This window comes from Mytilus galloprovincialis, chromosome 8, assembly GCF_965363235.1.
Source record: "Mytilus galloprovincialis chromosome 8, xbMytGall1.hap1.1, whole genome shotgun sequence".
Classification (NCBI taxonomy): domain Eukaryota; kingdom Metazoa; phylum Mollusca; class Bivalvia; order Mytilida; family Mytilidae; genus Mytilus; species Mytilus galloprovincialis.
Genome location: NC_134845.1, coordinates 77,965,253 through 77,983,942, shown reverse-complemented (window position 1 = coordinate 77,983,942; position 18,690 = coordinate 77,965,253). Strand labels below are relative to the sequence as shown.

General features: G+C 33.9%; 1 protein-coding gene across 3 annotated transcripts; it reads left to right on the top strand.

Annotated features, from left to right (window-relative positions):
• Nucleotides 1–3,003: 3,003 nt before the first annotated feature.
• LOC143042624 (stomatin-2-like) lies at nucleotides 3,004–18,379 on the top strand. 3 transcript variants are annotated; one of them, XM_076215029.1, is made up of 9 exons: nucleotides 3,004–3,150; nucleotides 5,653–5,738; nucleotides 10,941–11,056; nucleotides 11,547–11,619; nucleotides 12,272–12,354; nucleotides 13,499–13,702; nucleotides 14,662–14,717; nucleotides 16,764–16,842; nucleotides 17,596–18,379. In XM_076215029.1, the coding sequence occupies exons 2-9, from the start codon at nucleotides 5,723–5,725 to the stop codon at nucleotides 17,779–17,781; spliced, it is 813 nt and encodes a 270-aa protein (XP_076071144.1). In that variant the 5' UTR covers nucleotides 3,004–3,150; nucleotides 5,653–5,722; the 3' UTR covers nucleotides 17,782–18,379. The 3 variants fall into 3 exon arrangements, with proteins under 3 accessions (XP_076071144.1, XP_076071143.1, XP_076071145.1); XM_076215028.1 differs by lacking the exon at nucleotides 3,004–3,150 and having other exon boundaries at nucleotides 5,474–5,738; XM_076215030.1 differs by lacking the exons at nucleotides 3,004–3,150; nucleotides 5,653–5,738 and adding an exon at nucleotides 9,742–9,760.
• The last annotated feature ends 311 nt before the right edge of the window (nucleotides 18,380–18,690 follow it).

Below are 18,690 nucleotides of genomic sequence, written 5' to 3'. Positions count from 1 at the left end.
CACCCATACACGGAAGCCTGTCACCCATACACATATATGTTACTCGTTTACGCTAAAAATCCTAAAATATAAATGTCTGTCATACCTGTTGTCCCTGCAAATCTGAAAGCCCCGAAAATAAAGTAAAACATGACATAATTTGTGACAAATACAAATTATAACAAAAACAAAAAATAGACTGATTTGAAGACGCAAGCAAAAATAACAAAGAGTACCCTGTCCTCAGCTCTTTACTAAAGACTGTTTGATAAAGGAACTTTTTTTTTCTCACTTGGATTATATTTAAGAGATTTAGCAGGACTACTAGTCTTTCAGTATGAGACAGATTTTGGAAATATAGGATCGAATCTATCTGTAATCGCTATTTGTCCGCCATTACTAGATATCACACAGGTTCCCGTAAAATTTTGACGTCATAAAACAAAATATCTCATAATCTGACGCCACAATGGAAAAGTGATTGTTGTATGACGTCAAAGGTTCAATCGACCGGGTCAGCCGGGATTAGCGATAAGATGTCAATCAAAAGTTTTATACGAGTTTATACGTAATTTGAAAGTAGAGGAGAAAGTGGTTTCTTTGGTCTCGAGATGCTGGGTTATTTTATTACGTGTTGAGGACGTTTTTTTTTAAACAATCAATCGGAATTCTTATGAGAACCAACTGTGCTACACTTCTTGGACCCATTATTCATGTTTCCAGCGCTGCCCGGGAAGGATAAGAAGAAAATACAATTTGCCTTTAACTTCACAATAAACCACATGATGTTCCATGATATGGATGGTTCCATTATCTTCTCACTAAATAATTTAAAGTGTGAACGCATATATTCCATTGAACTATAAATACAAAATACAACAGACACACTTAAGTTTGCCTCATACATATCTAGACTTTCATCTAAAGATTGATAAACAACGGTCGGTTGAGAACAACACTTTACGACACATGGGATGATTTCAGCTTTCCATTTGTGGACTTTTCATTTCTATATATATGTACTACATTTCAGTAGCTGCATATTTGGTATATATATCGCCCAGTTAATAAGCTTTTACCAAAGCTTGTTGTTCCTATCATGATTTCGTTTAAATAGGTTGCTGCTTACAAGGAAGATATGGAACCAAGGCTTCCAAGTGGTGAAGTTGAATCATCCCTTCGAAAATGTTGCGAACGCCATCACAACGTTGGTTTACCGTTTATGGATTGCCGTCTCAAAGATTGCCACGGATATGTTCAAATTGTCGTAACCACACTCCTTCTTCATTTCCTAGATTATTGACATAAACGAATAAGACTCTTTACGAATATACACTAACCATGAGCAACATAACGAGTACAACCAGTAGAGGAGGATCTGCTTACCTTTTCTGAGCACCTTAGTCGGGTTTTTTACTTCGTGTTGTATTAAAGTGTTTAGTTTTCTTTGTGCATGAACTTGTTTGTTTTTTTTTTTGTCGTCTTTCGTTTTGTGACATGGCGTTGTCAGTTGATTTCGACTCATAAGTTTTGAATGTCCACTTTGGTATTTTCCGCCATTTTTATTTTTTAACGAAGTTCCACAAGTTTAACCGAGTTCCAATCGGCAATCCTCGGGTGACTCCGGTTCTCTCCTTCTATCGTTACTACCTTAGATGAGGTACGGAATCGGCCGAGTTGTGACGATTGACCGAGTTCATGATTCGATCCATTCTTGCATGGATGTCGGTAATAAACGTGTGCCAATATATAAATAACACATAGCTGAGAGGGTGATAGAGCAGATTATTACCCCGAGAAAACATTGTCAACCACGGCGAAGCCAAGGTTAATAATGCTTTTTTGAGGAGTACCAATCTGCTCTATCACCCTCTCAGCTATGACGTCAGCTATGTGTTATTTAATCTATTATACTTAATGTCCTATCAATATTGTCTTTTACAGATGAATTTTATCTAAAACTATTTTCTATTACGTCACGTACATAACAACGTTACGGGTATTAGAAAAATCAACAGAAGTGAAGCAAGATATTTTATTTTTTTTTTTATTTTGACAGTCAAATAATAGAATCTGAGCCACAACGTAGATCTTATGCATTGTCTGTAATAACTTGATTTATTATACTTCACGTTAAAATACCATATTTTGATTGGCTGATACGAGGGTGTTAATTTCAAAACTGAAAACTAAAAGTAAATTAGAAACATAGATCACGAAAAACATGCAGGGGCGACATCAGAGAGTGAAGAGAACTTGCTTCTTGCAAGACACTCGCCGTGAAAACAATTTGATATGAAGACAAGCTTTTGTTTCAATTTTTTTTTTTTTTTTTTCAAATTTCTAACATGAGGCATTTGCCTCATTTGCCTCCATGTAGTTACGGCCCTGAGCCACCTGAGGGGGTACCGTGTTGGAGCCTCATAGATTGTTTGCAGTTACTGAAAGCAATGTACTATAACTTTTGATGTGGAAATCCTTTCATTACTCTAATATTTGTCGCTGATTTCAAATTTTAGATTTCACACAGCAACTTGATGACGGACAATTTATAAAAAGAACATGGCACAATAGCCGAACTAAATATGTAAATAATTTCAAGAGAGAAAATTAAAGAAAATAAAACAAACTGTTCATATATAGTGATTGCGGTAATTGATTGGAAATACACTGAAAAAATATTTTTCCGATCCTACGGCTAGTCAGTTTGTTCATTGAGTTCTTGACGTCAGTTTTGAAATTTGATCTAACTTATTAATGATCATTAATATTTCATAATTAGAGATGCATCTCATTTAAAGTTTTGCGTCTAATCAGAAAATCAATTGACCTCTTTTTTTTTCTAATTGTGTCGGTAAATAGTTAAAAACGTAATTAATGTGTCATTTAATTTTATGTTGACACACAACAAATTATTAATTAGAGACGCAAGCAAATATAACAGAAATCGATTGACAATTGAAGTAACCAATGACAACACGTTTCACAACGACTATCCATGTTAGGTAAATAGTTGAAGGTTAACGCATCTAAACATTACACTATTACTGAATATTATAAAGTGTTATAAAATCGGAGGATAGTATTGCATTTATATATATTTATATATACTAGGATAAACAGAGAACTATAGAGACCGCGTGTGTAACCGACAGATTCTTTTAAAAATAGGTATGATTTATTTATTTATTTATTTAAGGAATGACTGTAATATTTTTTCTGTCTATGAAGAAATAACATAAAAAAATTGGTGCACACTGAATAACGCACGTAGCGGGTTATTTAACAGTGTGCACCACATTTTTTATGTTATTTCGAATAGACAGAAAAAATATTACAGTCATTTCTTATAATTTAATTCTAAATTCCATTTTAAACCGTTGAAAACCATGAAAAACGTTGATGACGTCACGGTCACATGACTAAATTATGTCTATTGGCTCATATCAAAATAACGTCAGCCAATCAGAAGACGCGTTACATCCTAAATTAAATTATTCACTCATATCTAGGGGAAATCCTGCAATAGTGACTGCATGTTGGACATAAAGGTAGATAACTCGACCATTTCTGGTCTTGTTTTTTACTTGCTTATCAAACTTTGATACCTGACAACTTTTCTTCCCACTAGTTGACTGGGGTACATTATAATGACACTATTGTCTTCCATGTGAGATGTACATGTAAAGCAAAATATTGTCTCATGACTTTGTATCATGAAATTTTGTCCCAATCTATGAAAAAATGTCCAGAAAAGGACGATTTCCATTTCATAGATGGAGAGTATGAAATTTTGTCTTGTTAAAGGGAGGTTATTCAATGTTATATATTGTGTATAATAAGACTTTATTTCATAGGTGGTCATGAAAGTGAGGTTATAAACATTTATTAATTTGAATAATGATATCATTATATAGTGTTGAGGGGGAGGACAGGGGTAAGGGAGACAGGGAGAAAGGGGGTAGGAGAAAGGGGTTGGGAGAAAGGAGAAAGGGGGTAGGAGAAAGGAGAGGAAGGCTGGGAGAAAGGAGAAAAAGTTGGAGAAAGGAGAAAAAATAAAATATCTCTCCTTTTAAAAAATGATCTAATATTTCAAGAAAAAATATCTCAAAAGGAGATGTTTTATTCTAATGGGAGAAAGGAGAACGGGGGTAGGAGAAAGGAGAAGAGGGGTGGGAGGAGGGAGAAGGGTAACCCCCTGTCCTCCCCCTCAGTGTTTTATTTGATTGATTATATAACAAACAAAGTTGCATAATTAATGTATGCTGTAATTTTTGGTAATACACATATGTCCGACAGACAATATTTCATGGGGGACATTATTTTATGTTACATGCATACATTGTACTGTAAGCGCAGTATTTTTTGTCGGTGGAAATGGGACGTTAAATCCGATGTCTAGTGAAGGGGGTGTACCATGATCTCCGCTGGTTTAAGATGGACATTTAAGGAGGTAGACCTAGGTTAAGGGAAATAACTCTTAAAATCATCAGTACTTTTGTGTCAACCATTTTCAAAAATGTATTCTAAGCTTCTAGGTTACATAGATTATTTTTAATCTGTTTCAGGTAAATGCTTAAAATACATTGATGAACTTGACTTTTACAAACGCTTAACTGATTTAAAGAGTTATCTCCCTGAATCAAGGTCTACCCCCTTAATTTAGCATGTTTCTGTCATATGACTGAGTTATCCTGTTGTAAACTAGATCGACTCGCTGAAAGTCGGACGTTAGTCACAAGCTACTTTTCCTTTGGTCTAGATCTTTAATGAAATGTGCAAATTTTGAGAGTAGTATGTAATTCATGTTTAAGAATTTTCGTGTTAATATAGAAAATTATGTGTTTTGTAATATTTACGGCTGTATTTTCTATGAAACACAATATTTTTGTTTGATTCACTTTTTTTTAATCTTTGCCACATAAGGGGAGAAAACTCATATAAAGTAATTTTTATAATAGAAAGTGTTACGAATTAACCTATTTTAATATGTAGCAAGATAAACAAAGTCCGGTGACCCCATTTTTTTCTTTTCATCTGAAAGCATGTTGTTCAAGAGCTATATCTTCTCACATTTTAAAATTATATGCATGATCTATGCAAAAGCTGACAATTTTGCACAACCTGTAGCGTGAAAAAAAGTCCGGTGACCCATACTTTTTATTATTATATTTTGGAAAAAGCATGATAAAATCCACATTTTGACAAATTATTAAAAAATCTACATTTTGATTAATTATTAAAAAAATTCTATGGATTTTAATTAAGACCACCTTAATGGCGTTGTAAATGTAAACAAATTTGCTAAAAATGTGAGTGCATTCAAAGTTGACGTTCCATTTATTGACTAAACAATTAAACAAAAATAGCTCAGTAGGTCTGGGTTATTTTTATCATGTATACAGTATTTAAACCTCTTCAGGTAATACAATAAATCGAACGTATACAAGTTGCATGGTTACATGCAAAATATTAGGAAATAAATCGACGATCGGTTGCAGTTGTATGTTGATCTTCTTCTATTGACTGGCATTTAAAACATTTTGGACTTTCAAAATGTACCTGTTGTGACGTCAATACGTTGACCTACCTAGTGACGTATGGTACAATTATCAGATGAATTGAGAAATACCCGTGTGATAATTTAAATATATATATATGTGTACATTGTAGATATAAAAGATTAAGCTAAGCGTGACAGTATTACTTACAGTCCGTGGGATAATAGTTTGAAAGCAGAAACATGGAGTCTAATAAAGGTAAATCATGTTTGTTACTACACTTTTCATTGTTTTGTTTTTTGTGTGAGTAGATTTTTCAGTATTACCGACCATCGGCGTCGCAGTATTGATACGGAGATGCAATATATGTGACACATGTATTAGTCTCATGTACGAAATGGCAAAATCTATTGTATTGCAAAATCTATTGTATTGCCATGACAGACAATCAATCATATCCTCAGATAAAAATCTGCTTTAAATTACACGATACATTTCGCTAGTAGAGACGAGAGGTTGTAACACAGATCCGATTGTATCTGCCGTACCGATAGCCGGTTATAGGATGTGTTCATCAATCGTCTGTAAGGGACTACCATTCGATTTTGGGGGGGGGGGTGCTAGGATGAAAAGTGTAGTCCTGCATTTTTTTAAGTTGTAATCTCTGTCCTGCGTTTTTATTTTACACTCGATTCGGTCCTGCATTTTTTTTTATTAGTGAATCCTGACATTTTTTACATAAATTGTCATCCTTCCTTTTTTTTATGCCAAGTTGCTCATTCTGCCTTTTTATTTTTACTCAAAACGCCTGTCCTGCCTTTTTTTCAAATCTCATCATAGCCCCCCCTTCCCCCATTAAAATCAAATGGTAGCTCCCTTATATCATCGTTAAGATTTGTGTGTTCGAATACAATCTGAATTGACTAGGATTGTTGTTGTCCTGCCGAATCACGGTGGTGTTCTTGTGCACTCAGGCTTCCTCCATCAATACAAATTGGCCGTTTTGAAACTTTCATAATCTAAAGCATTCTGGGTAACATTTTCAAAAGCTTACACCAAAACGTTGTGATTGGTTTAAAACATACTAGACTATGGAAATTCAACCAATGTCGTAACGTTATTTTCATTTTGGTGTGTGAATGAGATTACCCATAGTCCTTTAGATTCTGAAAAGGCGAATTGGCCGCCCTGATATAGCCATTACAGCTGAAAGTAGCGTTAAATGTAATAGCCAATCAACCAATCATAATGTAATCGTTATGTGTAATATTTATGGTCTTGGTAGACCCATAACTTTATAAATTAAAATTTCTTCGTCTACTACATATATTTGTTGCGTAAACCCCTGAGGGTTTACGCAGTATATATTGGACGAGTGATGTAGTCTTTCGGAACACCGGATGTTAGTCGGAACACTTCTGGTCTTTCTATGACCACCTTTCAAATACATGCGCAATAGCTATGACCACCTTTCAAATGCATGCGCAATAGCTTACAAATCTGTTGAATATGCATTAGCATCTTAAGTTGCTATAGAGATATTTTACGTATGATCTGAAATTTATTATGATATAATATTTTCTTGCACACGATTACAAGCTGCTAATATTAACCTACATGCGTAGTATTTTAATTAGTCAAACGATGTAACCAGCTGTGTTTAGATATGAGATAAGATTTCATGTAAACAATGCGCTTAAATTTATATTCTGAACGAGAATAATTAAAAATAAAATCTTTAGAAAGAGTTTTAGTAGCATTTTATTTTAGATTTTACGTTTAGTGAAGATGTACATGTTGTAAAAAGCAAGCTATTTATTTTTTATACTGAAATTAAAGGGAAGTCTTTCTTGCATATGATTAAATTACAGTTATTTTTTTTAGTTAAATATTGCAACTTTAATTAAAAAAAATGGTTATTAAAAATAAAATTAAATAGATATTGAATATGAAAAAATAAAATATTTTGAACGAGAACAATTAAAAATAATATCTTTAAAAAAAGTATTAGCACTTTTTGAAATTTTACGTCTAGGATATAGACCAAGGACATGGAAATATAATCATAAATACTTGCCTCAAATAGGTGTAAAAACGAGGATTTAAAAAAATCTTTTATTGAAAATAACGTTAAAATTAATTATGAAAGTTATGTCCGTATTTATTTTCATTAATATTGCAAATTTAAAGTTATTTTCTTTGTTTAAATATTGCAACATTATTTACTTTTTTTAATAACCTCTGAATCCTTTTCGTCATTAAAATGCGACTGATAAGTATAGATATTCAATATGAAGGGGGAAAAAATAACCGTGACTGAAATCTAAATCTAAAATTTATTTTAAAAAAATACACATTTGACCATGCAGATGTAAGAAATGATACTTCAAGCAATGAAACAACGAATTAAATGTGCCACTTTAATTACGACTGATAACCTAAAAATGAATCATGCATGCATTTTTAGCAGACTTAACCAGGTCGGCGATCAGATACCGAATATAAAAAAAGAAGATATCGGGTTTGGTGTCAATGAGACAACTATCTGCAAGAAACCAAAATAACACAGAAATACAAACTATGGGTCACCGTACGGCCTTCAACAACAGGCAAAGCACGTACCGCATAGTCGGCTATAAAAGGCCCCGAAATGACAATGTAAAACAATCAGTCAAAAAAGAAAATTAACAAAGTCCGTATCATCGTATGCGTAACTTAGTTGCTCACCAGAGGAACTTTACGCAAGCGTTTAAACACGCGTTCCATAAGTTTGAAGTACGTCGAAATGCAAAGGTATACGCTTGGTGAACGCTTTTACTTCAGGAAAATTTTAATGGAACATAAAAAAAATCATTCAGCTCAAGCGTTTGTCAAACGTATATACATGTACCTGTAAACTGCACGCACATAATATACACGCTACATGAGCGTTGAAAACGCTACAGATAAGTTTTAGACACGTTAAGGGCACATTGCATACAAAAATACTCGTCGCCTTAAAGCTTTCATTTAGGAAAAGAAATCCGATACGGGTGAAACTTCATCAAACCTACAGAAGATATTACACCCTCTCTAACCATGCAACATGGGACTAGACATAGAAGTACAGGAACTACTCACATTAGTTTGAGCTGTACAAGATCTACAAAAATATCCCGCCTGCCTCAAAGTTGCATATAGGATCAACCATGGTCCAGCACTAATGATACAAATACCAACCAGAGTTACAATGACGTGGTAGTAAGTCTTTAAAGGCCACCGAGCGGCCTCCAAAAATGAAAAAAAACCTACTATTTAGTCGGCTATTAAATGCCCCGACCATTAAGATTTAAAAACAAAAATCAAATAAAACTAAACAGCCTTATTGATAACAAAATAATTTACGAAAACAACTTGACCGACATGAATTATGAACAACAACCACTGTACTACATGTTTCTGGCTTTATAATGGACATTGGCACATAAACAATGTGGTGGCCATAAACCCAACCCTTCCAAATGAACCAAACCTTAAGGACAACACATCGCAAGAAAAAACTGTAAAATATCAGTTGCAATTCGCGTCCCTAAAATTATGGGTACGGTGCACAATAATCACTTACATAAAAACAATAGACACAAATCACTGAAATAATCGCACTTACCGAAAGCTATTTCAAAGCTAGTGAACATGTAGACGAACCAGTGGACATAGACGGACTGGTGAACATGTAAACAGACGGGCGAATGTGACAGACTTATTGACAAACATTCACATATAGACAGACCTGCAGTTGGGAATGTAGGAAGACCAGGAGAAACGCTAAGGTACGCTTTACGCACACCCAATACACGCTTTAAGCTCGTTGTGCACACGATACAGATATGATTGACAGGTTGAATGCATCAAAATTACTAGCGTTTTGGTAGCGTGCATGATTTTTTTTACCTCGGCCGACGTACGTCGGATCTATACGTTGATGTGTGAAGCCGGTATTACATTATTTAAACCACTAAACAGGCAATGTCAGTTTCTAATTCTTATGCACAACAAAAGTAATATAAGACAATACATCTTTATTAAACAATTATCTAATATATATATAATGCCAAACAAGCATTTGGGTTTACGATTGCATTTCTTTTTTTAAAGAAAGCAACTTGTTTTCTTATATTTAGCTCTACGTGGACATATGTGAAGTCCAAGCCTAGGCTTTTGGACCGTTAATTAGAACTGAGGAAAACGGACTCTTCATTAACTGATTGTTATAAGATTTGATGTATACTGTACATGTTGTAGTTTGTATTTTGTTGTCCAAGCTTTTAAATTATTTGATATGCTTTACGACAATAACAGATTATTTTTATACTAAAGAGGTTATTAGAACTGAGAAGTTAATCCGAAAATATGTGCTCGACGTGTAGAAATCTCAAGTTTTTATTGTTATATATATCCTGTTGTTGTCACAAACTATTCTGGAATGGCAATGAAGAATTTGACTGCTTTTAAATTTCTGTCTCATTAATAGAAACGGCAAACATATTGTTTCAATGGTTTGACCTTAATCCCTTATCTAATTATGTGATATTTGACAAATAAATGTAGACACACAGCTAAGAAAAAAAACACGTTTCAAGTTTTCTCTTTTCACGGTGTAATTTGATATTAAACGTACAGTGTTGATATCATTTTTTTGTGGTGTACATTTTTGAACATGCTGCATAACGTACGAGACAAACTGGCCAAGACTCACATTTCAATCAGACTGCCTTTCAATTTCGTAACAAATTTGTAACTATATGCCTTCTATGTAGATACATAGTATACACGCCTTTCCAATGATATCTTACATTCAAGGTAGTAAACATTGACGAGTACAGTACTCATTTTATCAGAAATATAAACCTTGTGATAATTAATTTTATTTAAGGTGGTACACAACACTACAGGGAGATAACTCTAAAAGTCGGCTGAGCGTTTTAATCACGTTCTAATGTTAAGAAAATATTAAACTTCTCAATGATCAAAATAAGAGTTTGTCAAACTGCTATATATATCCAATGAAATATTTCCCATACAGTGTGTGGTTCAATTCTTTATTTTTATATTATTGTTAAAGGGTCAAAGTACTTGTTTTGTCAAAATGTTATGAAAATTAAACGAGCCAAATTAATTTTAGTCGACGTGTTTGGTTCCACCTTAAACAGTATGCACAAAGAGTGACTTGAAAAAATTATTGACCAAAAAAAATAAGTGACTGTGCTGAATGGAATTGTGAATAAATTGAATTTGCACAAAACTTGATAATCACTTGAAGATTTATATAAAATTACGACAAATTATAAGCAATAACCATAGTAACAAAACTGATTCGCTAGGTTCCACTTAAGTTACATCATGATCAGTAACAACTCCTGGTTACAGGCTATGCTACATGTTGAAAAACACCTATTTGACCATTGCATTTTTTTTTTGCAGTGCACGAAGCACCTGGAAGTGACAACGATATAGGATGCTGTGGTTGTATATTGATAGGATTATCATATATTCTTGTCGTCTTGTTTTTCCCGTTTTCTTTGTGTATGACAATTAAGGTAAGTCAAATAGGCCAAGCTAATATAAATTTATGTTTCCAATCCTTGTTGTATACTCTGAGAAATGTTCTATCATACTGCAACAGTCAAGCGGGAGACTCTCTTGTCATACATCTTAGTGTTTTTGATAGTTAAAAAAAATACACGGTGTTGTAAGCAGGCATTGCGGTCATCAAAGTTTCAAGTACGATTATTGTACTCATACTCCGACATCAACCAATCAAAATACTGGATTTTGTGATTTGAGTACAAATTTTGTACTCCGAGTACTGTGTAATGGTTTAGGACCGAAGACCCAGATGTCGTTGGGTGGCTGTCTCGACGAGAGATTGACATACCCTTACATATATTTTTTTTATTGATATCAACGCTTTTAAAGTTACAACCGAAGTTTGCTACGGTCAATACAACTGCATTGCACAAATAGTATTGCTGCAAAAAAAAACTGCAAAAAAAACAAAAATAAAAACTATACGCTGTAATATTTCAGATCGTGACGGAGTATGAACGAGCAGTAATATTTCGACTGGGACGGGTACTTCCCGGAGGAGCTAAGGGCCCGGGTAAGTTGTTCATAATTGATTGTTTTTTTCTTTCTTCTATTTTTCTTTGAGGTTAACATACATATAAAGGACATTACTCTTAAAGTCATAGGAACGTTTGTGTCAATCCCTTTCTAATTTATTTTCAAAACTTTCAAGATATCATATAAAAAGAAGATGTGGTATGATTGCCAATGAGACAACTCTTCACAAGAGACCAAATGACACAGAAATTATCAAATATAGGTCACCGTACGGCCTTCAACAATAAACAAAGCCCATACCGCATAGTCCGCTATAAAAGGCCCCGAAATGAGAAATGTAAAACAATTCAAATGAGAAAAATAACGTCCTAATTATTGTACCAAAAAAATGAACGAAAAACAAATATGTAACACGGCAACAAACAACAACCACTGAATGTATTTTGATTCTGCTTCACATGGATACTTAAAAGGCAGTGATGAAACTTGATAAAGAAAACATATAAGTCATTAAAGAGCAATCTTCTTTAACACAGCTCCACCCATTAACATACCAACAGTCAGTGCCTTTTCATTCAATATATATGTTACATATACTTGCTTCTGATATGTTTATTTTATGAATATTTTTAGGGTGAAACTTACTGTCATTTTTTCTCTTTCTGTATGTTATATTTTCTTCATTTTAGGAATGTTTTTCATTCTACCTTGCCTTGATGATTTCAAGAAAGTTGACCTGCGTACAGTTTCATATGATGTACCCCCTCAAGAGGTAAATAAAGGAAGATTTTAAAAGAGTCAATCGTTTTAAATTTTCTGCAGTTGTGAAAAAAAAAATTATTTTTAATTTTAAATTTTTACCTGTTAAAAAAGAAGAAGATTGGAAGGGGCATACTTATAAATCGGAGGATATGCAACACAATGTCTAGAAGAAAGAAGTAGGAAAGGCAAATAACGGCCAATAATAAGCTTCAATCGTCATACCTTTGACCTTCTTCTTCTTTACGTAAATCCTGCCAACATTGCAGCATACACAGCTAGCTGTCTTTACTTAACGGATCAGTTTAAAATAATAAACTTAATCCCACTAAAATTATTTCAAAGTTAAAAAGTTGAATACGTCCTCCACCGGAAAAACCCTACCCTATATGTTTAAACTGCAGAGGTGTGCAGAATATATTACACCTCTCATAAAATTGAAGATTGGACATAAAAAAAGGTAACATCATACAAAAAACCGGAGATAATTCGAAACAACAGTAGAATAAACTCTCCTTACATAGATTTAGAACTTCTTCAATACAAAATTTTCTATTTTATGTTGTTGGAGTGGAGTGGGAAAGACGTCCAAGCGCAATTGAATATGTACTAGAAGATAAGGCACTCGAACTTGCGGACAGGGGATGTGTTTTTCGTGTTTATTTTCAAAATTCAATTTCTTTTGTCAGCTGAGAAAGTACATTTAGTAATCAATTTAAGGCATTGTCAATTTTGCCGGCCGTCTATTTTGCCGGCTCTGATTAAAATACATGTATCTTAATTCAAGCCGGCAAAATAGCCTATTTCTGTAGAAGTAGCTCTTTTGTCACGGAATATAAGTTCTGTCATAATATAAGTTCCAAATGGAAGAAATATATCATGGAATATTATTTCCACTGGAACAAATATTACAGTAATTGTTCCTAACGGAATAAAGGTTATAGAATATTTGTTCCATTTGGAACAGGTATTATGGCATTGTTTATAACAAAGATACCAGTGGAACTTGTTTTAGGTGGATCAAATATACGTTGACAGTTTGACCGACAACAGCCATATAGTGAATTTGTTGCCAGCACCTAAAAAATAGAAGTCTCCGATTTTTTTTTCAGTAAAGGTTATTGTTTTTATATTTGTATGTCGATGTTTTCCTTCAGATCTTGACCAAAGACTCAGTAACAGTAGCAGTGGATGCTGTAATTTACAGTCGGATATTTGACCCGACGATGTCGGTCTGTAATGTCGAGAATGCAGATCACTCGACACGACTTCTTGCAGCAACTACACTCAGAAACGTGCTTGGGACAAAGAATATGTCAGAACTTCTCAGCGAAAGGGATGTTATCGCCAGTTCAATGCAGGTAGGTTTTGCGATCATCTCGTTTCAGTGTTATTTTTATAGTTTGTCCCCCGACTGTCGGGTCAGGATATTAAAGGATCATAGATTTATTCTTACGAGGAAGCTCTGAGCATGCTCGGAGGATGCTTGGAGCTTTTTAAGTAGGCTCTTTTATTTGAATAGGCTAGATGTGTACACAGGTGTTAATCGAGCGTCCTCTATGATGCTCTACTTTCCTTATAGAGGTGGTGTAGATTTTATTGACATCTTAATGGATCATGATAATTATTGTCAAATAAATTGCTGAGAAGAGCCTACTTAAAGCTCCGAGCATCCTCATAACATGCTCAGAGCTTCCTCGTAAGAATAAATCTATGATCCCTGAGCACGGGAGTATAGTATTGAATTTTGACAGGATTCATTGCGACATTTAATACTTCCTTGAGAAAACTGATTGCGTTCATCAATAATACGGTTGATGATGAAAATCATTTAATTATATACAGTCAATTAAGTTCAAAAACTTAAATGCGACTTTATCGAAAAAGTTATGAAAATAAAAGCACTACTTTTAGGACAGCGAACCATAAATATCTTCTATGTTGATTAACAACAAAAGAAGTTTTACCAGGAAAATCAAGGAAGGTATTATCACTAAACAGTCGTTTTATAAAGGGACATGTGATCGTTATTTTTACGCTGTCAAAAGATATTTTATGTTCTTTTGTGCTTACATCATTTCCTGTAATATCAATTAAGTTTATTAAAAATAATGCACTATAATACCCGAATGGGGTTGATGGCATACATGTAGAAATACATATTTTATTTAGTAAAAGCACATTTAATTTGAATAAAGAAAACATGCTGAAATAATTAATATTGATATTTTTAATGTCATTAAATACTTCTTACAAAAAGAGACGGACCTTGTGCCAAACGCATATGTTAACTATATATATATCATTATGCATTTTCCAGCAAATTCTAGACGAATCAACAGACCCATGGGGTATCAAAGTTGAAAGAGTAGAAATGTGAGTATTTTACAATCAACTGATAAAAAAGTGTGTCCTTATAAAGTACCTTATCTGAATTATACTTAAATAGCACTAATATATATAGAAGCTAATCCAGAGGGTGGGGTACTGCCTTTACCAACTTTATAGCACAATTTCTGATTTTGACTGCCAAGCTCTCTATGTTTAGTTGAAACTCTTGGACCTATCATTGGAATATATCGATTCAAACTCTGCGCTGTAAACTGCATACCTTTCAATAAATGTAACCAATAAATATGGTAATTATACGACCCCAAAAAAATTTTGGGTTCGTATAATGGTATGATGTCGTCGTCTGCATCGTCGTCCTCCTAAGACACTTTGGTTTCCGGATAATAACTTTAGTTTAAGTGAATTGATCTTAATGAAATTTTTTCAGAAGGTTCAATACCACAAAAGGAAGGTTGGGATTTATTTTTGGGATGATGGTCCGAACCGTTTAGGAATTAGGGGCCAAAACAAGCATTTTTCTAGTTTCAGGATAATAACTGGTTTACCAGTATTTCAATTGCTCTGAAAGTATACTGCAATGTTTAAAATCACAAGTAGAAGGTTTGGATTCATTTAAGGGGTTACGGGGCCAAAGTTTAGTAATTAAGGGCCAAAAAGGGGCCAAAACAAGCATTTTTCTAGTTTCCAGACAATACCTTGTGTGTAATTGCATGGAAGCTCTCTGAAATTGTACCACAATGTACCATATAACAAAGGGAGGCTGGGATTTCTTTTTGGCCCTTTTTTGTCCCAAAATATGTAGGAATTAAGGGACAAAAAAGGGCCAAAAAGAAGCATGTTTCTAGTTTCCAAACAATCATGACAATGACTTGTGTTTAAGTGTATGGATCTATCTGAAATCGTACTACAAGGTTCAATATTACAAAGGAAAGCATGGGATTGAGTTGAAGGGTTATTGCTCCAAGGGGGGTTTCAATAAATTGGGGGGGGGTCTCAGTTTACCATTTTTTTAAGGGATTTTTTTTTTTTTTTTTCAACATTTTTCAAATTTCAAATTTTGAAAAGTTTCAATAAGAAATATTCAGTTGCACAGTATTGTGCAATAGATGTGTTAGATCTTGAACCACATTAATTTTGTGGCAAAAACCTATATTATGTCAAAAATTTGATCACAATCAAAATTCAGACGGGATCAAGCTTGAATATTGTGACCAAACTTGCCCCAACTGTTCAGGGTTCGACCACTGGGGTCGTATAAAGCTGCGCCCTGTGGAGCTCCTTGTTTTCTTATCTGACATCAGTGGTTGTGCCATATTTTTCGGTTTTCTCCTGAATTTGATTTTTGGTGGTCATTGTTAATCTAGATCTAGATAAGATTAACGGATGTACTTAGGTGAAATTAAAAAAAAATCTAGAATTAAAAATTGATACTATAAGTCGGAAGAGCATAGCTGAGGAACAAAATAAGCTAAAACTATTGATTGGTTTAATGGAGCTCCTTTTCGAGATATTTCAATTTTTTTAATGGCGGGAAAAGGCTGACTCTGACTTTCTCTTTTTGAATGGTTTTACATTCGTTATTTTGGGCCCTTTATAGCTTGCTGTTCGGCCTGAGCCAAGGCTCTGTGTTGAAGACCGTACTTTGACCTATAATGGTTTACTTTTACAAATTATGACTTAGATGGAGAGTTGTCTCATTGGCACTCATACCACATCTTCTTATATCTTTTTACCTTATATTTGCATTGGTATTATTTGGGTCTCAAATTGAAAGAAAAGGCTAGAATCTGCTTAAAAAATTTTGGTAAATGACTTTTTATGAGCTATTGAAGCCTGATATGAAAAGAAAAATTGGTGTTACAGGGCAAAATATTTTACCCTGTATTGTAGGTAAAACTGACACAAATTCTTAAACCTGACTTAAGTACATCCTTAACGCTTGCTAATTATTGTTTGCTGTAAAGTGACATTTGCTTTACTTGTATTGCTTGAGTTGACGTTAACTTACATGTTCTTTCATTCATTCAGACAACTGTTGTTTATATAGAGTTTCACCCATTTATTTTTCAGTAAGGATGTAAGATTACCTGTGCAGCTACAGAGAGCAATGGCTGCCGAAGCTGAGGCTTCTAGAGAAGCACGTGCTAAGGTGAGTAACATGGCAGATACTTTAGTTATTTAGGTTTAAGTAATAAAAGGGGTACATTTATGTACAACTTCTACAAAATGATCTAGGCGATAAAAGTGGAAGAGGGGACCTTGGTTTTCAGAGAACACTTAAATCAGTAATGCGTTTATAATCGGCTGTTTCGTCAATTCTTTTAAGCGCTCATGTGACATAGAAGTACTGTAATCTTTGTTATTTAGAAGCTTAAAATATATATATTAAAAAATATTTGAAACAAACGTACAAATGGTTTTGAAGAGTTCTGCCACTTACCATAGATTATACCTTCATCATATCTGTTGCTGATCATATATAGCATAGTGGAATAACCTCTACTGATGTCATTTGATGTTTGTGTTGTAGGTTTGCTGTTTTATTGTCATAAACATCATATATGATATTGTCCTCCTATTCACATGAGATACGTATTCATCTATAACGAGAGCTCAGTTGATCTTTAAAGTATAAAATCAAACTCGCTATTTAACCAAGATACCAGGACATATAATGACTTTTAAAAACACCCAATGCTATTTGATATTAAATAGTACCTTTATTTTCCAAACGAAAACAGTTTTACCTGAAGCATGTTAATACCAAATAAAAAAAAATCATTTTCAGGCAAAAATGTTTCACCAAAACCGCACAAAACACATTTATTGAGTTTGAAGAAGCAAAATTAAAAGTATTTATAAATTATGCCATTCAAAGATTACTACTTGAACTTTTCCACAGGTTGTGGCAGCTGAGGGAGAACAGCATGCCTCACGTGCCCTGAAGGAAGCAGCCGACATCATGGCCCAATCACCAGCCGCCATTCAGCTCCGTTATTTGCAGACATTGAACAGCATTGCAGCAGAGAGGAATTCCACCATTATATTCCCTCTTCCAATGGATCTATTACGAGGATTTATGAAGTGAATTAATTCTTGAAAGTGTGTGTTCGTGCATGAATCTGCTTTAGGATACAAAGCATTTTTCTCTACCGAAAATTGCTTAATATTTCTACATTAGTGCAGACTAACACTGCTTCCTTGATCAGACTGTTCCAATAAACTAAAAAAAACACCTGGCATTGAATGGTTGAACGTGATGCAAAGCAAAATTGTTCATCATATTCTTATGGAGCTACCATTTTACTTTTATTGGGGGGGCTATGATGAAATTTGAAATTTGGCAGGACCAAATAGAGTAAAAAATAAAAAGGCAGGACAGAAATTACAACTAAAACAAAAGGCAGGACAAAATTTTTCATCCTAGCAACCCCCCCTCCCACGAAAAATCAATGGTAGCTCCCTTACGATTGATGATCACTGATGTAAGTGGCACATTTATCACTCAAGTGTGCAATATTCACATAACGATGACAACATGTGCCTTAAGAACGTAGTTTGTTTGACTGTGTTATTTATTTATTTACTCATTGATTCAAAAGTAGGGTATACTCAAATGTATTTTTGTAAATATGATTGTATATTATTTGTTTTACATTGAAATAAGTAAAGGTTACTCACACAAAGTTAATTCTTTCTGCCAGACAAGATCTATCATACATCTTAACTGAAACATGAAAATACTAATATATGTAGTATATAAGTCAAATTAATGGCAAGTTGATAAACAGTTGAAAACTGGGGAGGAGGTCCAAAGGGGGGAATCGAAAATCAAGAAAGACAGACAATACTTACGAAAAACAGACCGATTGAGTATAGTACCAGAGAAATAGGGAACATATCCATAAAAAAATATACACCAAAAATCTTTTCAAATACAATACAATTTAAAAGTTTATGGTTCTCGATACTTACCCATGTTTTATAAAGGACATAC

Excerpts from the sequence above, each read along its gene's own strand:
- LOC143042624 (XM_076215029.1), top strand. Across the intron at positions 13,703-14,661 it reads TTATCGCCAGTTCAATGCAG|CAAATTCTAGACGAATCAAC; the intron begins GTAGGTTTTGCG and ends TGCATTTTCCAG. Across the intron at positions 16,843-17,595 it reads CTAGAGAAGCACGTGCTAAG|GTTGTGGCAGCTGAGGGAGA; the intron begins GTGAGTAACATG and ends ACTTTTCCACAG.